Below are 24,118 nucleotides of genomic sequence, written 5' to 3'. Positions count from 1 at the left end.
GTCTATAGTCATATTTCTATTACAGTATTTTTAAAAAATCCAAACGGATACACAATTTCTAAGTAAAATAAAATAAAATAAAATATCAAGCTCTGACTAATGAAGTTTGACAGAATTACTTGAGGTGATGGTGTCAGGGAAGGCGGGGTGGGGGTGGGGAAGAATGGGAATGTGGCAGACGTGTGAATGTCACATCGCCTCTGTCAGTCACAACATGTTTTCTTCTGTTTGGCTTTCACACATATATATCATCGCCTATATGTTATTTCCTCTTGTTGAGTGGAGGACAAGGACCACGTGATCCCATTCCGGGCATGCTCCTTGTCATTCTGGAAATAGTTTTGATTTCACAGGAGGACACAAATCTTGCAGGTACCTTTCCATCTTTCGGTAGTAGAAAGGTCAGTTTGAAAGTATCAGCCACCCCCAAATATCCATTATGGGGAAAGAAAACAAAAAACAAGAAGTAGTCGAGAGAATTGATGGGGGTGGGGGACTCAAAGCTTCCTGTAATCATAACTCCTCAGAGTAATTTCCCATTCTGCAGATGAAAGACTGCTTTGTGAACGCTTCTCTGAGATGGGGTGCTGAACTTTTCTCTCTCTTCCACCTCCTGGTGGGGGCAGACCCATGAAGATCCATGTGTATTGCATCAGAGTTCAATAATTTAAATACTGTATATATACTGTATATGAATTGACAGAACGTCTGTGGTTATAGGTAAATATATAGATATAGATCTGTTTAGTGGCAATGCCCTAATTCCCACAGGGCCAAGAAAGAAGGGATTGAGCCAGTCACCAACTCTCAGCCTAACCTTCCTCACAGGGATGTTGTGAGGGTAAAAGTGTAGGGGAGGAACATCTACGCCCCCTTGAGCTTCCTGGAGGAAAAACATGATATAAATATGATAGATAAATCCAATAGGCAGGTGGGTGGGTTGGTGGATCTCTATCTATCTGTCTGAAATCAATAATGTACAGGGCGAGTCCTTTAAAAGAGGCCCCGTGGATACATGTTCCATGGGGCCTCTTTTAAAGGACTCACCCTGTATAATAGGTTTCTACAATATCCAAAGATACGGAGCCTCTGGCGCTCCAGACATTGTAAGACTACAACTCCCATCATTTCCAACCACGCACTATGCTGACTGAGGATGATGGGAGTTGTAGTATAGTAACACATGGAAAGCCACAGGTTCTCCATCCGTTTATTAATGGATCAGACCAATGCTCATACCCTTTTCCGAACAATTGAGGCAGCACAAGCATCAAATGAGGCGCTATGATGGTCTCCTAAAGTTTGTCCTCCAGTACCTGGTATCGAGGGAGGTACCCTTATAAGCCTCTGTGGAGGTACAATTTAGGAATCGCGGCTAAGTGCAATCCACAGAGTTCTTTCCAGCATGAACTGAATTCTTATACGAAGCTGTCGAAGAGAGAAGCCACCGCTGCTTCTTCTGGCAGAAGCGAATGCTATTGTGAAGACCTATGAGCACGAATTAGAATCCAAGCTGATGGTATCTGTTTACTTAGTGGGACCAGCATTTCTCTTCGTGGGTTTGGCAAATGAAGGCACGTTTCAAAGCCGTGGGAAAGTAAACTGTGATAAAGCCACTGATTCCAACCTAAACCTTAGGCTGACCTCTCCTAACTTTTGATTTCTCCTCCTCCTCCTCCTGCCCATCTAAGTAAGAAACTCGCTTTGCAGCACAAGCTTCCTATCAACTGCCAAAAGCAAATATCTCCCCCATGCATGCTTTCCATATAATCCTTAACTACAACGTATGGGGGGAAAACCTGTTTCAGGTCCGAGTGTGGGTTGCCTCAAAACAGCATCTTTTTTTCAGATAAAGCTGGACACGACTCAGCAGGACACCAGCCACCATCTTTTTTCCATCTAGCTATAAAGGGGGGATTTGCAATACTCCCAGCAGAACCATACCGAATAGCTGAATCGCCCAGTTCAACAAACGTTAAAGGAGCTCATCTGTCGCCTACGTAAGCGCCCTGGGGCAAGGCTGGATCTCCTTTGCGCAAAAGCACTATGACCTGAGTCAGATTTCCAAAGCTTCAGCTGAGCATGGTTGGAGGGAATGCCAAGTCCTTTTATTTTGTTTTTAATGGGCTCACCTCAGATGGGAACCGTTTAATTATACAGTGATCTCCCATCTTATGCTCCACATTACTGTGTTAAAGAGTGCAAAGGTACCGAACTACTACCACTACTATTAGTAGTAGTGTGCCTCCTCCTCCCTCTCTCTCCTTCTCTGTTTCTTACAACCTCCCCGCCCCCACCCCAACACCGTCAGGCAGCATTTCCCTGCGTAGGTTCATGTCACAGAAGACCAACACCCAATGGACTCCTTCCAAAGGAATTATAGTTTGAGATATAGCATTCTACTGCTCCATGTAAATTCCTCCATTGCTTGCTGCTTTTTGTTTTTATTTATTTTATTTAAGGCTCGTTCCATTGGCTCGTTAAAGATGTGTGTGGTCTTTCTCAAGGAAGCTGCTTCTGGAGCGGACTTTGTCCTAAGAGGCTAGCAACCTCAGTTTGCTGCAGCCAATTAAGATGCGCTATTGCACCCAGGTGAAGGAAAGGTAAAGCAAACTCTGTCTATCACCCCACTCTCCCTTCAAAAAAAGAGCTGGGTGGTCAGGATGTTGAGTGTGCCCCCTGTGGTTAATGTGGTCCAAACTGGTAAGGGTCAGAGGATTTTTGTAGCTTTCTACAAAGAGGAACAACCTGTTTTTCTTTCACAAGAAGGAGTCACTGCTGTTATAATGGGCCTTCCAGAACATTTGGCTTGGCTGTAGGCAATAGGGATGGTCTTGCTCCCACTAGCTAAATACTGAGTAGGAGCAGAGTGTGTGTTTACTTTAGGCCTGTGTGCATCCTCCCACTGACGTACTGGCATCCCTAAGTCTTAATAAGACAGAGAAAGTTCTAGCATGTAGTCTAAGTAAATTATATGATTGCACAATATACAAGAAACAGTATGCAAGAAAAACTGAACCCAAGTGTCCTCCCACCTAGAAGCTCCTGCCTGGATTTTAATGTCATTTTCAGTGGACGGGAGAATAGTTCAATGGTAGGACATATTTCTGCACACAGAATAGCCCAGCTTAAGTTGCTGGTTATATCAGTTTAAAAATTTGGTATCAGCTCATGGAAAAGACCTCTGGTGGAAGACTGCTGCTGGCTGGATTAGATGGGCCAATAATTTGACCTGGTATAAGGCAGCTTCAGTGTTCAGACCTGCCTTGCGCTAACACAAGATCACAGAACATCCACATTAAAATACAAGAAACTTCAGACCTGTATAGTGGAAGGTAAGTGGACACAAAGAGAAATGTGCTGTACACCCATAAACGATAACCTTATGGAAGCATCTTCCAACAAGAAAGAGTATTCTGGCACCTTGAGGACTTGGAGTGTCTGGCTGGCTGGATTCCATCCTTTGACCCCATGTTACCAGTACTGTAAACCCAGTCCCAATAACCGAGGTTCCCAATTCAGTGTTGCTATGAAAGCAGGGTTGCACAATGCTTAAAACCCACGTGTGGTTTTTCCATTCCTGCTCTAATGAATGCAAATCAAATCCAGTGGAACCAAGACTATAATTTAGCCCCGGAGAAGTAGGTAGGGGTGTGTGGGTGGGTGGGTGGGTGTGGGTGTGGGGGTGTGGGTGGGTGGGTGGGGGTGGGTGGGGGTGGGGGTGGGGGTGTGGGGGTGGGGGTGTGGGGGTGGGTGTGGGGGTGTGAGAGAGAGGGGGGGAGGGGAGCGGGAGGGGAGGGGAGGGGGAGGAACAGAGAAAGAATTTGTGTCTGGCCCATGTTTGAAGATTCTGTCTTCAAACATTATTGCCAGTTTACTACCGGCTTAGGCCACAACGCTTTATGATTTAAATGACTGGTTTTACACATCTTTACACCCCAATAAACATGTTTACTCAGAAGTCCGTCTCCTCCATTTCAACTGGTCTCACTTTCAAATACATATCATAGAGCTCGCAAATTTCCACGCCCCGTTAAACTGAGTGAAGGAAACTTCTGAAATATTGATTGCCCTCCTTGCTTTTTTCGGGTGGCCCAATAAGAATCAGGGTATTTGAGGGGAGCAGAATAGTGAAAGCCTTTGAAGACTGAATAAGTGTTTAAGACTGCTGTGGAAGAATATGAAGGCTTTGGGAACTTAATGAAGTGTGTGTATGTGTGTGTGTGTTTTTATGCCTACGTGTTAGTGAGTGTGTGTGCACTGCTGCTAACTTCCTCTTTTCAGATTACTCTCAGTCAGCCTATCCAGACTGTAAGGACATACTCATCTCTGAGGAAAGGGGAGGATCTTCCATGTTTCGTGATGAAGATCTATTGGTTAGAACAGGACTAGGCAGATGGTATATCAGGATCTACGAATGGATCTCTCTCGGGATGGTTTGCAGTAGACCGGCAAGGTTTTGTTTGGGGTTTTTTTTACTCCAAATGGTTTAACAATGGCAACAATTTTGTTAAAAAGGCTCCCCCTCCCTTAAATTAGGTGTCTGAAACGGAAGACTTGGGCGGGAGGAGCCAGGAATTAAGTCGTCTGCGAAAGGACTGTAAGATCAGTTAAGGACCTTCTGAATGCTATATCTTAGATTGTGTGTGTGCTCAAAGGCATCCTGGAGGCACAGTAGCACCCCTCGCCCGCATGCCAACATTTTGCATTTTGCGGATCTCGATGTTCTAGTAAAAAACCAAGTAGATCCGTCCAACCTGAAGTATGCCCTCCCCTCGGTTAGAAGAACTATGAAGAAAGGAAACGCAGCCACCACAGAACGTTTTCATCTAAGAAAAGTGTCGCCAGAAAGCCAGCGTCAGAACAGGACTGTCAATCATACTTTTGGAAAGCAGAATCTTCTCCCTCAGATCATCCCCCTTCACACCGCCCAGACTTTATTGAGGGATGTGTAGGCCTATACAAAGGACAGCTGTTCTCTTTTCGGGAAGAGCTTCAGCAACATCCTATTGGGGACCTTCCTGAGTGAAATTTGATTTTCCCACTTTCCTAGAGAAAGATGGAAGATAGAAAGGGGAGGAGAGGGAGATATTCTAGAAATGGCATTTTTTTTCTAAATGGAGAAAAGGGGACATCGTTCCGTTGTTCGCACAGGGAAATGAAGAAAAGGGTGTGCTTTCTTTTTTCATTCCCATGTGTTCAGAAGAGACTTTCTTCATTGTCCTGAAGACGTTGTTGGAAGGCGACGAATGTCCTTCAATAGTTCTACTGAGAACCTCGGAGTGGTTGACATTTATGAAGGTCTGTCTATCCAATTTATGAAGGTCTGTCTATCCGCTACACTGCCTAAGTGGATTGTGCCGACGTCCTTTTGGGTAGCTTTCTCTGAGGCTTACAAAATTCTGCTTTCCTCTCCCCTCTGTGACCTTCCTATCATCCCATTGAACACCCTAGTCAGCTTCACAGTTCAACTTTTGCTGATGACTGTCACCAGCACCAACCCTTAGGAAACCAAGCGAGACGACGGGCACAAAATACAGGCGAGGCGACTGGTGCCTTCTGTCTGGTATGGAGTTGCTTGGATAGCTGGGCCACAATGTCACGAACCAACCAGCCAAAGAAACTTTTTAAAAGCCACAATGTAACTCCTTTTTGCCTTTAACTTCAGTGCTGTTGTTAGTCAGGGCTGAGGATCGGGAACTGTGTTAAGCATGAGTTGGATGATATCCCAACGATAGTTTCTCTGCTCATTGGGCATGACAGCAATGTGTCAGTTGCACCTGAGTTTTAAACACAGTTAGTTTGGAAGCAAATCACAAAGATCTGCTCCAGACCTACATCGCCAAATTGGTAAGGGTAAGACAGGAGCAGTACACTTGCATTCCCTCTCTCTCTGGCCTAGGTAAATTGCGACTGATTGCCAGACCAGTAGCTATCAAAATAAACCAGAAACTTCCCAGAAAGTCCATGCAGGAAGACACCATCCGATCAAGATTTGGCCTATCAGTATGGAATTATGGAGAAGCTCCCAAAGCTATATGGCACTCCGAGGAAACTTAACTGATAATCTTTCCTAGGCACCAGCCTGCCATTATAAGTGAATTCCATCAATGCAACAACAGAACTGAGAAAGAACATCTTCGGGGTTAAACTGAGGACAGTGCAAGGAGATATGGAATGATTATAACAGCATTTGCGCAGCGCTTTTAGAGCGTGCAAGGAGCTCCACGTCACTGCTATTCCAACATCGCTGCTCTTATCCCCAGACCGCAGGTGGACTGGTAGATCTATAGAGCCTTGCCTAAGGCCACTGAGGCCAAATTTCAACCGGATCATCCAGTTCACCACCAGGGGAAAAAAGATTCACTGGCTAGAAAAAGCTGCCCCTTGAATCGTAGTGTCAGTTACGTTAATGAGACTCACACGCACACACGTACAAATAATGTATACACGGACTTATGCAACGCTGGTGGGAAACATATTTCTCACACACCCATATACACACTCCTCTCATGGTCTACTCCAGCGTTCTCTTCCTTCCCCTCCCTTCATTTCTCCCTAGGACAAAGATCTGGCCAGACTTTCCGGCCTAGCTTCAACCTTCTTCCACTCCACCTGCCAACACCCGCGATGCGTACAGAGTAGCCAACGTCTCAGCCCAACTCCAGCGCGCATGCACTTTACCCCACCACCACTACACAAACTTCTTTTTTCTTCTACCCATTAAGCAAGTATTGTACCCGGGGACATTTAAATGTATCTCTCAACCCAGCTGCAAGAGGCAGTCCAAACATTTTGACCGAAAGTTTCTGTTCAGAGGGGGGAACTCCCACCACCCCATCAGATCTCGAGTGTCTTCAGAGCGGTGTAGAAAGCGGGTGGGAGAAGAAGGGAATGAATCAACCGCTGCCTAACTAAGTAGAAGAAGGTTTGGGTCCTTATCTCATTTTCCACAAGCCCCGAGGAAGTCAGGAAGGGGGACAAAGGTCTGATCTTGCTTCTTGATAACCGCCACTCTCGACGTGCGCTCCAGAAAGCTACCCCACACCATCACCTCCATCACCCTGGAGGAAAAAGCCTTACGCTCCACACTTTCACCCCTCCCCCTAGCCAAGGTGCAACTGAATTCCTCTCGCCCCCACCCCCCACCCCGCACCTCCACAAGAAAGCTGGATACCATGTTAGAAGCTGGGAGGGGATGGCGTGGGGAGAGGAGCGCGCAAAAAAAAAAAAAAAAAAAAAAGCGGGGGAAAGAAATTAACTTACTGATCTCGCCAGGGATCCATTTGGGAAGATGTGCCTTCCCTAACAGCAGCCCAAGACGTCGTAATCCGCACTAACTGCCTTGTCCCACTGTCCCAGCGTTAAACAGCTCCAGCAGCTGCGATGGTGGACAGTTAAGATTATATATGATGTAAATATATTGTGGGTATGTCAGCTCCCCCAAACCATAAAACTTAGTTTAATGACATCACGTGCTCACCGAGAGCCATTCAGGGCTTTTGCTTTGGGCTATCCACATAAATAACCTTCAAAAGTTTTAAACTACTAAATTCACTTAGAAGCCATGGGTATTTCTGCTAATGTTCTCAGGGATAGTCAAAGCCTTGGCTCAAAAAGTCCTGGATTATTGTTATTATTATTATTGTTATTATTTTCCATCCTCTCTTTTAAAGCACACACACACGCGCGCACACACTGGAACTTTGGGTCTGTCATTTTTTTCCCCTTCCCTCGCCCTCCCTTTCTTGTTTGGAGGCCTTTTTAAAGTCCCCACTGTGTTGACACGGATGACAGTGAAAGGTAAGCGATGTTTCATTTCCTTCTTGGCTTTGCAAGACTTCTTTAGGAACGGACTGAAAGGCAGGAGAAAGAGGAAAAGGAGGGGGGCTGTTAGATATTGAATAGCAAAAGTCAATGACAAGCCCAACAACCAAATATTAATCAGTCCTGAAAAATTACTTTTTAAAAAGACAGGGAAGAGGCCCAAATAGACCCACGTTGTTCGCTGGATAAACGCACAATTATTCACAAGGCTGTATATATATATGGCTGTATATATAACCGACTGGCTTGCGTTATGATAATGGAAAAGTTTTGGACTACTATGTGCGTAAAGGCTTCTCTCCCCCCGCCTTAAGATAAAACAACAGAACATCTGATTTTGTTAATTCTAACCTGTCAAACCCAATTATTCCCTGGCAGACTTCCGACTAAAGGGAAAGGAAACACCACGGTTTAGGGGTGGGGTGAGCAGAGAAGACCGAATAGAACGAAACAGATGTAAAAACAACCACCTTTGGTTTCAGTGCACAGCTATCAAGATCTGCCAAGTCTGTTTCGGTGCCTCAATAAACACTCCATAGATTTACACAGGGTAGCTTATTATTTTCAAACATCAAGATGACATATATACATTTAAATGCTCAGAGAATGTTCCAATATTTGTTGTTGTTGTTGTTGTTGTTGTTTTTGCTGCTGCTGATACTCCTGGGAAGGCACACATGATTTGCAAACACAAGACAATAAGGAAGGCTCCTCTTGGATCAAACAAAAATGGAATAGAGTAAACCCCAGTGCTTTGATCTCCGTTACATGATTTGACTGATATTTGCGTAAAATCAAATCATATGACAAGTTAAGCCTGGAAAGGGGAGGGAAAGGAAACTTTCAAGTGGACTGTAAAATTGCCATAACATAAATTGCCATCGCCTTCGTGACAGTATTATTTGATCTTCTCAAAGAGGACACTAAATAATAACTACAATAATAAAATATCAATAAACTTCAGAAATAGAGCACTATTTAAGTCAGAGGGACTCCATGAAAAGCTGGGAATCTTAGGAGGTAAAGCCAGTTTTATCCTTAAGAGCTTCCACTGTCATTAAAATAAACTTTTGTTTTCAGGTTCAGGAAATGGCTCCATTGTTTGAAATGTGTAAAGGAAATACTATAAAGGTTTATTGAGCCATTGAGGATCTCTCCCAAGCGTTTGTACTGTAAATAGCTCCGAAAACACCTCAGGCATGACCTCCGGTGTGTGTGACTGTGTGAGAGATAGTTGGTGTGTGTCTGGTGAAACACACACATACGTGAAATATACATGCACAGCTTTATCCCTCCCCAATCTCCACAGGCCTGTACATGCATAGCCCCAAACTCCTACATTACTGAATCCAATAACACTACTATATGAAGAAGAGGACGAAGAAGAAGAAGAAATCATAGATAGGCATAGAAGTCATCTTTAAACGCATAGAAAGAGATTACAGGTTTCAAAAGGAGTAGAGGACTATTAGCTTTCTTATATTGCACCTAAACCAGAGAAACTTTTGCAAATATCGTGCTTTATAAACCACACGTTGAAGTTTTGCGCAGCCCAGGGTTAAATCCTACCATTCTCTGCCCAACTCAGTCGTGCTTGTTCTAGTGATCACACATACACACAGCGTCTCAGAAAGACCTACCGCCTTCACAAATCGCCCAGTTCTTGCACAACTTTCACTTAATGTCGATGGAAAGTTGTCTGAAGGGAGGGGCCGAGAGCCTAGCCCGGTAATTCTGTTCTACAGGGTTAAAAAGGCAATCTTATTTAGAAAGGTAGTCTTGCCTGCATCTGGACTATTAGATTATTGTAAACTGAAGGAAGGAATTATCAGGGAAAGAAACAAAGCGATCGTATGAAGACCTTTGGAGGACTTTTGAAGAACCCAGAACTATGTTGTTCAAACACTAGGACAGGTCAAGAATTGTTCAACAGTTCAAAAAAGAGGCATTCACTCCAGAAAGCTTGTGACGAGACCTACAACTGAGTACACATCACCCAAAGTTCTTTTATTGGGGACGCAGCAGGGGCGACATAAGATACATAAAAGCCCAACCCATAGCCCATCCGAAGTTAAACACTAGGCTTTGACCAATTTCCACTGCAACCTTTGCTTGAAATTGTTCCCCCGCCTCAATGGGGCTTACTTCCAACTTGCGTTTGAAGTAAATCTCATTGCGTTGAATGGGATTCTGAGCCTCATTCCAGAGGCTTGTTCCATCCAAAGTTTAGCGCTTGGGAAGTCCCATCGATTTCATTGCAAGAGGTTTGTGCTAAACTCTCCCACTGAAATCAATATGACTTCAGAAGTGCTGAACTTTGGATGGCTCGTGCCACAGACTGACGGGGATTTGTTCTCGTTTTACATATTTATATATTTGAAAACAATTGACAGCAAAACAACAGTGGAAGTGCGGGTTTGGAGACAGCGCTCAAGCAAAGGCACCTTATATACGTTTTTCTCCCGCACTCCAAAATTGGTCTTAGGTGTTGATTTATTTATTATTTTAGCATTTATTCAATATGACAAAATATACTGTATATGTTCCATGGCCTTTCACATATGATATTACAACCAATAAATATATGGAATACAACATCGGGGAGAAGGAAGGGGGAGGTGAATAAAAAGGGCTACATGTAAACAAAAAGTATACATTTGTATAAGAGTTCAGCGTTGTTCTTATCGTTATTATTATTTTGCAAAGCTACATTAATTACGCAACCAATAAATACACAGGAATATTTAAGTCGGGAGAATTCACGCGCACACATCCTTACCAGCCCCCACCCCAAGAGTGCTTTAATGTTTTTGCACAAATATCTCCTAGGAGAGATGGTCAAGCAGATTCGTTCATAGTCCATTCGCTTTTCATTCATATGCAAATAATACAAAAATAAGTCAACGGAGAGGAGGGGGGTTGAATAATAAAATGAAACAACCCCACCCCAGAAGGACACACCTCACAGCGAGCATATTTTTTTTTTAAAAAAAACCCCAAAACAAAACACAATAACAAATCACCCCCCCACCCCCCACGTTTCAGGTTAAGTGCATCTAGGGAACTACATTGTGTGGAAACTCACCATCCACACCAGAAGTAAACATTCTCACACACCTAGATCGTGCAGCCCGATCCTATGCACGTTTACTCGGAAGGAAGTCCCCCCACGTTCAGTGGGACTGGTTGAGAAATAAGTGCTCACAACAGGTTTGTCGCCCGTCCACCGCGCTGGACACAGAGGTAAACTCCTACGCCTTTCACAACGGGATTTACTTCCAAGCCTGACGTTTAAGGATCGGGGCCTCGGGACTTTCCAAAAGTCCTGAGGAGCCCCTCTTTTATGCATAACTTGGACTTGGGTTTCCTAAGCGTATTATTCTGATCTTCAGCGTAATCTTTTATAGACAGAGATATAGGTTTTAGATCAAAGGACCTCTCAAATGTCGCCCATTGGCTTGGTTTTCATTTGACCGACATATTTCCTCCCAATTTAAGGGGACACAGGTTAGAGTGGTGTGGTGGAAAACAAAACAAAACCCACCAACCCTCCAGCGAGCTATACACTGAATTCTAGCTGAAAAGCTAAAGGGTCTGTTTGCATACTAATAAGAGAACGCCTTTGTCTGATAGATTTGTTAGAGTATGTAGTTCAGTCCAGTCTGCGACCCTTCCCCCCCCCCCACCCGCCCTTTTCCTCTCCCCACCTCCCAAAGAAAACTTTTCTCAAGGTAGGCTACAACAACAACAGCAACTCTTGTCAATGTGAACTGAACTCTCCCCGCCCAGCCCTTGGCCCGGATTTCTACCTAGAGAGACTCTTTGCTTTTCAATTTGGAATCTTTCTTCCATTTCATCCTCCGGTTTTGAAACCATATTTTGATTTGCCTCTCATTCAAACATAGGTTGTTGGCGATCTCTATGCGCCTCCGGCGGGTGAGATATCTGTTAAAATGGAATTCTTTCTCTAGTTCCAGAGTTTGGTAGCGAGTGTAGCTGGTTCTGGAACGTTTGCCATCTGCTTCTGGAAGACAAAAGACACCGGATAAAAAAACCCGCTAAAATAATAATAATAATAGTAATAATAGAAGAAAAAGAAGGGAATAGGAAAGGAAAAGGTATTAAAGGGGGGGGCGAGAGAGATTTCTTGGTTCTACCCAGAACACATTTTTAATATATTTAATAGAGGAGGGGCATTTTCCAACACTTTCTCATTAAAGTTTTGGGTTCAAGCTAAGGTTAGTCCCTAATGAAGTGTTCTCCCTTTAAACCACGAAGAAGTGTATCTATAAGAAGGGGGGAAATAGATCAAGTCGCCCATTTCCCTAGGTTAGGAAAGAGGCAAAACTTCTGACTTTATGGAATGATGTGGTAAGGTCTGAAAAAACTCCAGAGCCCCTCTCTCCTTCCTCTTAAAGAACGCGAGCCTTTCCAAGTTATTTCTCCCCCTTAAAAAAATTCTTCCCTTCTTTCCCCCCCCAACAAAAAAATGGAATATTGCCTTTATACCCGTTTTGTTTCTATGATCCAATTATGCCGTCATAAATTTGGGCGTATATCGCCTCTAAGCCTTTTAGTGGACAGTTTTACGAGCAATTGATGCCTTAGTCGTAAAATTTACGACCCCAGGTTTTTTCCCCCTTATTATTTGCCCCGTATGGCCTATAAAACCAAGGCAAATCCTGTGAAACAAAATCGAGAAGCGAAAGTTTACCGTGGCTCATGTGTAGTTTGGTCATCCACGGATAAATTTGTGGTGGCTGCTGCTGCTGCTGCTGCTGTTGCTGGTGGTGCTGCTGTTGGTGCACGGACTGCCCGCTTTGCTGAGCTGTTTGCACCGGCTCACTCTTGATTTCCCCACTGCTCTTAGATCTATCTTCCAACGGCGTACTGTTGTTGTTGTTGCTGCTGCTGGTGGCTGTGGTGGTGCCACAAGCTTTCTGACTGTAAATTCCTGGGTTTAGAGAGGTCTGGTCGTCTCTGCCTAAAGTGTGCCCTGCAGATCCCATGACTGTACAGGAAGGTCGGTCGGGGTTAGGTCTGGGGGTTGAAGACATGTCCACACCGTTCAGAGAGTTGGAAGCCCCAGATGAAGGGAATGTAATGCTCAGATCCAGCCCACTGTAGCAATACCTGGAAGGCTGAACCTCAGACACAGATCCATAATTCCCATAACTTTGCATGGAATAGGCAGGAACATTTTGATTTTGCTTATAGAACGAATTGGCTACGTAGGAACTCATGTCAGGAATTATATTTTTTTTTCCTCCCCACACTCTCTCTCTCTCTCTCCCTCTCTCTCTCCCTCTCACACCCCTTTGATTAGGCTTGATTTGTGGCCCTTTTGAAGTTCAGGGTTTTTTGTTCTCTAAAGTGCAGAATTTATAGGTGGAGATTCTTCTTTTCTTTATTCTATGTGCGCTGCCCAAATATGGGATGTTTAAATAGAATCACGTGACGGTGTTGGCCAGTCATAAATTTGGCTTGATGACCCCAGGAGGTTATTGATGGAAGCCCGAGAAACGTATGTGATATGTTGGCATAACGAAACAAAAAAAAAAAAAAAAAAAGGCCCCACACTCAAAACACCGAGACAATGAGACTATAGCGTCACCTGGTGCTGGGTCTGGGGTATGACGTCTCGTAAAATACTACCCTTCCCTAACGCTCGAGGCTTATGGGTGTGAAACAACTCGCACAAACAGCCCCTAAGCCTTCGTTGGGATGGAAGACAAGAGCTAATTTCCCGTCCACAGCGATTCATAGGAAATTTTCAGCCCTTGATGTGGGGTGGTGTAAAATATGGCCTTGGGACGCGTCCTCGTGTAAAAACATTTCCTTCTGTGTAGGCCGGATATTCCGTGTTGTATGCACATGTGTGTGCGCGCCCGCGCAGCAGCCTTATATGAGCCTGTTCGCTTGATTCACTGTAAACAGACGCATATTCTCAATTAATGCAATCGAGATTGCATCTGCACTGAGCGCAACCAGGGAGACAAGTCCTGGGTTCGAATTCCCTTGGTTAGCGTTACTCGGTACACCAGAGAATACATATGTAGGTGTAAGTGGGATATGCTGCAGGAAGTAAAGTCAGCGTGCTCTGTACGCTTCATGCTTTATGCACATGCATACATTGCATTGTTGACATGGATGCATATATAACTGGTCGCATGGAACTGCTTTTATGACTAGGCGCGTGCAGCAGATTGAAACCTACGTTGTGTTAATCTTCTGATCTTTGTATATCTCTCTGTATATGTGGAGTGCAGTATCTTTGGGAGTTGGGGTGTGTGTGTGTGTGTGTGTGTGTTCACTGGAGGTTATGAATCAGCGCAGCCTCCCCATAAATCAGCTTTGTACCTTGGGCGAATGAATAAACATTCACCTTGTTTTTTGGTGTCTGTATGTCTGTGTGTCTGTGGGCACGTGAGACGCCTCTTTAAAAAGCTTGGAAAGGGGGATATCAGGCAGGTGAAGGTATGTGCCAAGGCTCCCCTTCCTCACTGCAAATTCCTGCTTGCAGACATGAGGGTGGATCTGCCGGTTTCTCTTGAGAAATATATTCCCTTCCGCCGGGGTGTTTAGCGAAACAGTTGGAAACAGAGAAGATTTTCCTTCCCACTTATTAAACTTTTTTAAAGAATAGGATAAAATAAATAACATTGGAATACCTATGTGAATTATAAATATATCATTTCATCTTTTTACCACCTCAGTTTTACGTGGTCTTTTTTTGGGGGGGGGGGGCAGCTTTAACATAAAACATAAACTTTTAATTTCAGTGGCCCTTTTAAAAGTCCTTATATTACCCTTCGCTTATGTTTGGTACTTATTTTAATGTTTAGCTCAATGATGGCAGAGGGACATTTGGAAATACGGGAGCAAATCTCTTAAATATTGTTACCTGCATTCCCGTCCTCTCTGTTGCATATATTTGCATTTGAAATTTATATGATCTCTCTACTTACTACATGTGCTAGGCTTTTGTGGCATATCTAAAGAGAGATGTCCTTAAAGCCTTCCAAATTTTACGGACAAGCGGGGGTAAGGAATCGTCTTGTTGGGGGGTTGCTGGTATTTCCTTTTGTTTAACTGGAACCTGATAGTTTAGTGCAAAATGTTCAAAGAGTAGCAAAGGTTCCCAAGGCAGTGAATGCCTCCAGAAGACAGGATTACTTTCTCGAACGTTTGTACCTGGTTGAAAAGATGCCTCTGAGCTAAACATAAAAGCAGAGGGCAATTCCTGAGCCTAAGCCACAATGTAATGTTGATGTGCTCACTGCAAACTAGGCTATTGTCAATCGCGCCTTTGCGCCTTCTAAGCGTCTGCAATAAAACATAAAAATATTTCTGCCCACTCCTCTGCTACCTCGAAATAAATATATCTAGAGAGGGGTGCCCTGGGAGTCCAGTTTCCATTGGCAGCTTTAATTTAAGAATAAATAAATAAATGCATTTGTTTTTAAGCAATTATTTGGCCTCGAGAATTAGGGAATAAAATGTCTGAGCTTTTAACACTCTGAGAGTTGGGGTTTCATGCAGTTTTCAGGGATGAAAGCGCGAAATGAAACGCAGCAAGATGGGCTATAGATATTCATTATATATATATTTATATATATACTTAAGGATACCTAACTGGAAGTAAATTATATCCGCCCACCATCCTGTTTACTTCCGACTAAATATGCCGAGAGTCGTGCTGACAGGCGATCCTGAATACTGGCATCTAAAAATGGAGCATTCTCACGCACGGAACCCGTGGTGGCTGGTGCAAAACTCTTCCACCTGAGATCTTCCCCCAACTGAATTTCAGAAACCATTCAAGTAACTTTTAAAAATAATATCCAGTTTTTATTAAATACTCAACCATAGTCCTCTGGACGTGACCTTTATACATGATGTTAGAGAGTGTAACACAAGATTTATTTATTTATTTCCTCCTACTTGCTATAGAATTCCATTCACGTTTATACTGCTTGAACATTACAGTACTAAACATAAATATAAATACAGAGACCACAAATACAGCTAAAAATATTCACACAGAAACTGTCACAGTTTGTAGAATGCATAATGACCTCAGGTAGTGTTTAAATACAATTAGTTTACTCTGGAAAATGCTATATTTAGGTAGACATAGCTTGGAGGTGTGGGAGAAGGTGGGCATGGAAGGAAATATTTTCACAGGGGTAGGCAATTCAATTCCCCCCCCCCCCACTTACATCACCGCCACCACCACCATAATTATCATCGTTTTGGAAGCGAAACTGCATAGAGTGCCTTTTTGACATGGTTGATCTCAACGCAACCCAAAGCAGCCCCTACAGGGGGATCTGCCTTTTTGCAAGCAAAACTATTCTGTCTAGGGAAGTGGAGAAGGAATGGCGGGTGGTGGTGGTAGTGGTGGAGGGGTTTGCATTAAATACAGTCTTTATGCAAAGGTAGATAGCTGGGCTCGGATGCAAAGGCAGGGGGGGTTGGTGAGGTTGGAGGGGGGGCTTGATGAGCTCCTTAGGAAGAAAGTTATGAAAGTGGGTGCATCACTGCTGGAGAGATGGAGGAGATGGGGGAGGGGAGGTCTCCCACGTTCCACATCTCTCCTTCTCTCTCTCTCTCTCTCTCTCTCTCTCTCTCTCTCATACAACCAAATGTATAGATTGTGCCAGTGGTAACAGAGAATGGAAAGGAGAAACTGGGAGTGGGGGGCGAGAGAGAAAGAGACCGAGAGACCGAGAAAGAAGAGGAAGAGGGACCGTGTGCGAATGTGTGTGTGTTGGGGAAGGGAGAGGGGTCTGGCAGCACCGTCAGTGTTTTCAATCCTTTGGTTTCTCCTCTTCTGTTTCTTCCCTTTTCTCCTCCTTTGCGCCCAAGCTATCTGCAGCTGCTCCAGCGCCACCTCCCCCAGACAGGGTGGAACTCAAATTGCTCTCTTTTTTCCATTTCATCCTCCTGTTTTGAAACCAGATCTTGATCTGGCGTTCAGTTAGGCAAAGAGCGTTGGCGATCTCAATCCTCCTTCGCCGCGTCAAGTAGCGATTGAAATGGAACTCCTTCTCCAGCTCCAGGGTCTGGTAACGCGAGTAGATCTGACGCCCCCTCCTCCGATCTGCTCCATAGCCGACCCCTATGGATTCGGAAACGAAACAAACTAAAAACGATTAGTTAACAGATTTGAAAATAAAATGCTTAAATAAAAGAAAACAGACACACAACGAAGCCCGTCAGCCAGGCTTTCCCCAACCCCACCCTCCACACTCAGTCTTCATTGTCATCCACCGACCAACTCCCCCCCCCCAACCCACTGCACAATTTAATTCTGTGCCTTAGTCTTACTACCCATTAAAATCATGCAGCACACATGGAGGATTGGGGGGGTGTCTAATTGAAAGCATGTTCCTATCTTATTTGCAAAGATTCAGAATGTGTTGTTTTAATTATTTCTGCAAACTTGAAAAAAAAATCCAATTAGATTTTACTCCAATGCTGCTTTAATTACTAGGAATAGACACTCCTTCCATATATTATGAAGTCAAGCTACTTCATAAATCCCCCAGCTGTTATTGGACCTGTTATTGGACAAGACACTTTGCAATTTTTTTGCCTTAATAAAAATGCCCTATCTCACCTATCAGGGAAAATACATTTTTTAAAAAAAAATCAGAAACACATCACTTCTATTCTACACCTTATTTCCACCACCCCCTCCAAGGGAAAAAAAATCAGAGCTGATTGCACTTTATTATAGATATTTTACACTCTCGAAGTCTTTTAATTAGAAAGAGCATAACAAGCCATATTCGCTTGCAACAACTTAACAAATAAAAGGCCTGTAGCGGCAACTGTGAGGAAGCTATATTATTGTTTTTATGGGGCCATAAAAAGTAGCTGAGCCTGTTCTGCTAGGGAGACGGTCGTAAAGATGGTTCAGTTTATTTAATTTATCTCTGCAAGCTGTAAAACTTACCACTGTGGGAGTTCATGCGCTGCATCCACGGGTATATTTGAATGCTAGTTTTCTGTTCCTGGGATGTGCTCCTGTTTTGGTCACTTGTAAAATCCTGTGCAATGGAAGTTTGTGTATTGTGTCCCATAGAATTTTGCCTGCAGCTAGAGAGCATGTCTTTTTCTTGATAAAAGGCATTAGATCCGTAATCATATGGTCCCCGACTGGAGCTAAACACAACATTATCTTGCGGTGAATAAAAAGGAGATGAATAGATCCTGTTTTGAGCAACCGCTGCTCCATAAGTTGAAAAATGCCTTACAGGGTCATAAGCAGAGGAATTGATCGCCACGTTGGGCAGGACCTCTTGACCACTGGTGAGGTGGCAAGACAACGACGGGTTTGTGAAATAGGAATTCATATCTTCCCCCCTATACCTGGCTTGTATGATTTCTTTAATATTTATTTCTGTCTCCAGTTTGTAGTCTGAACTAGATTGTTATAGGGACGGCTCCACTCCAGGACAGACAAAATGACAAAGTCAGCTGACCCGTTGTGAGCCAATAGGAAGCTAGATGTCAAGACACGGAAAAATTGCTTTTGCTTGTGTTGATTCCCCAGTTGAAACTAAGTATGCATTGAAAGTAAGTCTCGAAATTCTAAATATAAGATGGTTTGGAAGAAGAGGGGGGAAATAGTAAGTATGGTTCGGGGGAGGGAGTGGGAGAGGGATGAAGAGGGAGGGGCACAGAAAGAAAGAAAGAAAGAAAGAAAGAAAGAAAGAAAGAAAGAAAGAAAGAAAGAAAGACTTCTTCTTTAAATTTCACAACCCAAATAGAGCTCTAGGTGATTTTTTTTATTAAAAAAAAGAAAAGGCAAATGGTTATGGAGATCAGGAATCAGGATATTTATTCTATTGAAAATGCTTCCTTAATACCTAGCAACCAAATAGCTCAGAAATTATAGCCATAAATCTCAAGTGTGCATAAAATATTAAACCATAAATTTTCTTTTCCTCCACTAATTTACTGTTGGTCAATAAATGTGGAATCAAGTGCTTGTGCTCTTTATAATACAATCTTGAAAGCAAGGAGAGGAGACCAGGTGACAGCTGGGCAGATACTGTATCTTTTAGAGCATTCCTGTACTCTGGAATTTGAAGAACTTTCCAGGATGGTGGGTTGTTGCTATATATATATACATATATAATCAAAATTCAGAGTCCAGGTTAGAATTAAATAGAAGAAGAAGCAGCAGCATATTTGTATGTTTCTCTATTGAATATTTGCTTTGTCATTTTTCAGAGCTGGAGACTGCTATGGCAATGTTTACATTTGCAATATCAACATCCCCCCAAAGCATTACCTTTGCATTTGGAATGGTGTTTGCTAGAAAGAGCCCCTCGTGTTTACGTTTGCAAAAACAGAAAGAGGTAGAGAAAGGAAGAAAGAAATTTACGACTCCAGATATTTGTAGCTGATTGGAAAACTTCCCTTGAAATATTTAGTTAGATTAGAGAGTGGATTACATTCTACTCCTCTGGTGGATTTGCACCGACACACTAATTGAAATGAAGACAGCTAATCTAATTTTAATTTCAATCCAGTGCCATAAATTGTTCCTTAAAAGTAAAATATACCTGCTGATCTGTAAATATAGCAAGACTCCTACATCATTCCATTGGCTTGCTATTTAAAAATTCAATTAGGACTAAGAAACACTGGCCTTATTTCCATGGGCATGTTAGGAAGCTTTTGTTTAGTGATTTTAAAGGTAGAACCAGTCGATTTTCTGGAAAGCTTGGAATATTTCTCATTGTGTTTGGTCGTAATGAATCAATACTTCTAACATTCCTCTTTTGGATTAAGGTTTTAGTTGAGAAAGAAGGGGACCACATACCCCCCCCCCTACACACACACACCCCTGCTCTAAGTGGAACCCGGATGCCAAAGGATTTTATGATCTTTTTCCTCTGTGCAACAAAGCAAAGTAATCAATGGTAGTAATAAAACCATAAACGAGACTGCAACTGACAAAAAGAGGGCTGAAGTATTCATCTTGTATAACGTTAAGCGTTCCTTGAGTGTCAGTATGAAAAAAAAAATAAAGTTTCTTAAAAAAAATAAATCAGGGAACATAAAAAGAAAGCAAAAGAGTGGGTAGCTTGTTATTAAGCTTCTATCCTGCATCCCTCCCTATTAAATGGACATGGCTTTTCCATCCTACAGCAGTTCTCATCCCAACGTGTACACATTTAAGGCTGGTACACATGACAAATTTACTAGCATGCCGATTTTGAAAATAGTATTTGCTTTCCTGAGGCTTCCCAGCTATTTAGCACATCACACCGGATAATCCATAGGCAGAGAAATACAATCACTAGGAGAATGGGAGAGGGAAGAAAAGGGCCCAAACATTACCCCACTACACACACACTTAGAGATATACATAACAATGCAACCAATGTGTCTGTACGTGTTAGGTAGGTTGGTAGGTCAGTAGATAAACAGAGACAGGCAGACAAGCAGAGCTCAGTGAAGCTCATGGTAACTGCAAGCAATTAATATCACTAGTTTTCAAAGTCATTCTGTGTGTGTGTGTGTGTGTGTGTGTGTGTGTGTGTGTGTGTTTCCATGCACAATCAATCTGAACTGATAGAAGGTAGATATTTTCCTTTCTCCTTTAATGGGAGTTAGATAATACACACAAACACAGAGAGACTCCTCCCCCCCTCGTGTGTTTGTGTTTAGATTGGATAGTATCTTAAAAAATACTTCAGTGTAGATTAAGACTACATTAAAAGTAATAGAACTTCAAGGTGTGTGGGAATGAGAAAGAGAAAAAGAAGAAGACCGTCTTTCTTGGTAGGTTCGATTCACCAAAAGTATATTCATTGTTCTAGTGTTATAATAATCCTTATCTCAGACCCTTAAAATTTCTGGGATGGTAGCAAATGCAAAGGGGTTGGGGTTTGGAGGGGTGGCCTTGCAGAAGTCCTAGAGAGCTGTTTTGGAGGGATCTGGTGAGTACCAAGTGATTTCGAGTGGAGAAAGTGAAGTGTTTTATTACTTTTCTAAACAGAAGAGAAGACCTAGAAGTCTGGTCGAATTATAGGGAAAAGAAAACAGCTGGCGCGAAGAAACCCAACATAGAACCTTTCTTAAGTGTTGGTTGGATTGGGAGAAAGAAGACGCTGGAAAATTTGTATATATACTAGACTCAGCGTTCTAGTAGTTACATTCCTAATATTTTAGTGTTACATACATACACATATATATATATGGGGAGAAGTTATTATTAAGGTTCTTATAATGTATTTGATCAAAGGAGACGACTCTTCCCTCCCCCCCCCCTTTAAAAAAAGAAAACAACACAGGGAAATGTGTAGGACTTTTTCTGGTTAAATTGGTCTGCAAACAATTATGTAAACTCATCAGCAGAAGCAAGAACAGATGTTTTATTAAAACTGCTACACAGCAGTGAAAATATGCGCAGGTCCTGGAGTAGTTCTTGTATAGCAGTTGGGGTCTCTTCCCCCCCCCTCCCCGCCCCCTGGAGTTAAAGAGCTCACAGAAAGCTGCAATAACATCCATTCGCTCATAAGGCTGTTTTCTCTTTTTTGTGTTTTTACCCCCGGATTTTACCCCCACGCCGAGGTTAAAGAAGAAAAATATGCTTCGTTAGACCTCTCTCTCTCTCTCATTCTCTCTCTCCGTTTTAATTAGCGAATTGATGAACTGATTTAGAGGAAGGCTTCAAAAATGCACACTCCACACATGTGTTTTCCATCCCCACTAATTGTGGAAAGGAAGCAAGAGCTATCGTTGGCTCTCCTCTCTCTTGCAGCCCAAGTAAAATGTTGTCAGATTCTGATCCTGTCGTGTGATTCGGAATGCAAATTCGGAAGCGTTTGTTTACTCGTTTGTTTGTTTGTTTCGAGAGGAGAGTGGATTTTTCTTGGGCGTTAATGGCAAGGGTTTTCATCTGAGACCGTTAATGCAAGTGGAAGAAGTGGCGGGGGGGGGGGGAGGGAGAGAGAGCGCTTCACAAATTCTCACCCAGTCTGTTGCCTAGGTGTAGAAAACTGCTTATTCATAAATGCAGGTTGTGTCTGGTTAGCTTTAAATATGCAACCAAAGTTGCCCTGGGTCAAATACGTTTGTTTACTGTTCATGTGTTGGATTAGCTTGCACTCTTGTCTGGAATAGTTTATTATTCCCTGATAGATTGATAAGAACTCCCCCCCCCCCTCTAAACACACACCGCTCAGCAAACACACGCGGGCTTGTTTATAACGTGTAGTTATATCTATGTATAGACTTCCAGACTCTACAGCTATGTCCTCATTTGTGTACCATTTATAGGATGAAGAGGCAAATTGGTCTTGGATCTGTGTAGATGGAGCGTATGTGTTTTTCGTGCAACGCATGCATTTCAAAAGCAAGACAGCCACACTTGGCGATTTGCTTTTACCTTTGTTTTGTTTTTAAAAGTAGTTGTGTATGGAGCAGTATGGAAAACAGAAGAAAGAGAGATAAGCAGAACGACATAAGCAGACAACGAGGCCAGTAATTTTGCGCGCAAGAAACACGTATTTTTAAGGTGTTGTACTTAAATCCACGTGGTACCTTTAACTGGATATCTAATTTCAGCTGATCTCACCTTATATATGTTATCTCGGCCTTTTTAGACTTGACAGTTATTGCAGGCTAGAGCTTCTTGCCTTGTAATTATTTATTTAGAGCGCTTGCACTCCAGTTATTCCTGCTCCTACAGAATAACCTTCTTAATCAAATGTTCCCTCTGCCGGTAAATAACTAAATAATAATAATGAGGATGATGATAATGAGAAGAAGACAGAAAATAAAAGAAAAAAAGCAGTATATGTAGCGCGTAAATGCCAGGAGTCAAATGCGCCTGACCGATGCGTTTGCATTGTTTTGAGTCTTCCTTTCTGTTACAGTAATCACATCTTGATAATCTTAACTTCCGGACTGCTAGTTTCGCTCAAAGTTTCCACCTAGTTTATGTCATGATATTACTTAAACTTTATACTAAAGTGGTTGACAAAAAAATAATAATTTTAAAATACGCAGAAAGGGAAGAGTTGGAGAAATTTACCTTCCATAGAAATAATTCTTATTGTCAATAATTAGTAATAATAGCAATCGGGAGGTTTCTGCATTTTCTCTTGCTTTTGCCCTGCATCCTTCAAAAAACATCCGCCCCCCTACGTCTTGTCACATAAGCACCGCTTCTGCGGTTCGGCCTGCAATATTCTTGGCTGCAAGGGAGAAAAAGTGCAAGTCCTGATTTGTCTGTGGTCTTACTGCTATGGCTCCATGACTAATGAAAAAGCCGTTTATAACTTTCTGTTTCCAGGAAACTCGGGTTGCTGCCCCACGCAGCCACCCCACTCCGTATGATCTGCCGCATGTGGGGTGGGGGAGGTGAGGAATCCCATCAAACCAACAAAAAAAGCCCAAGGGGGTGTTTATATACTGTATATATATATATATATATATATATATATATATATATATATATATATATAAGCTGGCAACGTTTTATACTGGAAATGTCATAACCCAAATGATATTGCTGGAAAGGAATTCTAATGGCTTCAAACTGGGGTGCAGATATATGCGTTTGTAGGGTTTGGGGGTGAATGGCGGGCTACGATTTATCATGGGGTGGTGTTGCTGGGAATCCTGGAGGGTGTCAAAACACACCTCTAAGATAGGCAAAATAACGGGTGGGAGGTGGAGAGAGGAATAGGCTCAATATCGTTTGAAATAAATGGGGACCCGCACTTTATTAAGATTCAAGTTCTTTTCTGACGTTATTAGGCATTTACGTAGACCCCGCCCTCTCCCCCAAGTCAACCTGTTGTGGACGCCTTAACTTATACACGCTGTGTTATGTGTCTCTCTTATTTATTTAGTTGCTGGTAGGTTGCTGTATGCATGCATGCATGTATGTATGTATACACTTATTTATCTGTCTGTTTTTCTTTCATTCTAGATGTCTTGGTGAAGCCCCCCGCTTTCCAGCACTGGAAACCTTCCGGCCTCCTATAAACGGAACTTCACGTTGGTCAATCATTTTCAAGTAACTACGTTGCTTCTGTATCTGTCCGCACCCCACGCCCCGCACCACCACTATAGTTCTATAAGTTAAGTCTTGGCCAATTAAAGAGTCCCCCCCCCTCTGAATCAGCAAAGGTCCAAGGTAAGGGGGTTAGGAGGCAGCGGCGGAAACTGACAGCTTGTCCAACTTAGAAGTTATTTCGAATTTTCCTTTTCTTTATCCCTGTTTATTCCCTGTAGTATTCAATGGGATTTTTGA

General features: G+C 42.8%; 2 protein-coding genes across 23 annotated transcripts in view; both read right to left on the bottom strand.

The window, feature by feature from the left end:
• LOC310671418 (homeobox protein Hox-C5-like) overlaps positions 1-24,118 on the bottom strand; it is a 149,457-nt gene that overhangs the window by 114,238 nt on the left and 11,101 nt on the right. For 2 of the 21 annotated variants that reach the window (XM_083427439.1, XM_083427440.1), the window contains exons 1-2: positions 12,542-13,250; positions 11,637-11,851 (exon numbers count right to left, since the gene is read on the bottom strand). The exons of 16 other annotated variants lie outside the window; for them this stretch is intronic. In XM_083427439.1, the coding sequence (XP_083283565.1) occupies positions 11,637-11,851; positions 12,542-13,070 (744 nt within the window). In that variant the 5' untranslated portion in view covers positions 13,071-13,250. Of the gene's footprint in view, positions 1-1,316; positions 2,160-7,266; positions 7,785-8,471; positions 8,645-11,636; positions 11,852-12,541; positions 13,251-24,118 lie in introns of those variants that run through there. 3 more of the 21 variants (XM_083427441.1, XM_083427451.1, XM_083427428.1) reach the window with 3 other exon arrangements.
• HOXC6 (homeobox C6) lies at positions 15,653-18,191 on the bottom strand (the record flags this gene model as incomplete). Of its 2 annotated transcripts, none has more annotated exons than XM_083428039.1 (2): positions 15,653-16,975; positions 17,792-18,191. In XM_083428039.1, the coding sequence occupies 2 exons, from the start codon at positions 18,189-18,191 to the stop codon at positions 16,641-16,643; spliced, it is 735 nt and encodes a 244-aa protein (XP_083284165.1). In that variant the 3' UTR covers positions 15,653-16,640. The 2 variants fall into 2 exon arrangements, with proteins under 2 accessions (XP_083284165.1, XP_083284166.1); XM_083428040.1 differs by having other exon boundaries at positions 15,653-16,951.

This window comes from Podarcis tiliguerta (genome assembly GCF_965153285.1).
Source record: "Podarcis tiliguerta genome assembly, chromosome: 2".
Taxonomy (NCBI): domain Eukaryota; kingdom Metazoa; phylum Chordata; class Lepidosauria; order Squamata; family Lacertidae; genus Podarcis; species Podarcis tiliguerta.
This window is presented reverse-complemented; position numbering and strand designations above follow the sequence as displayed.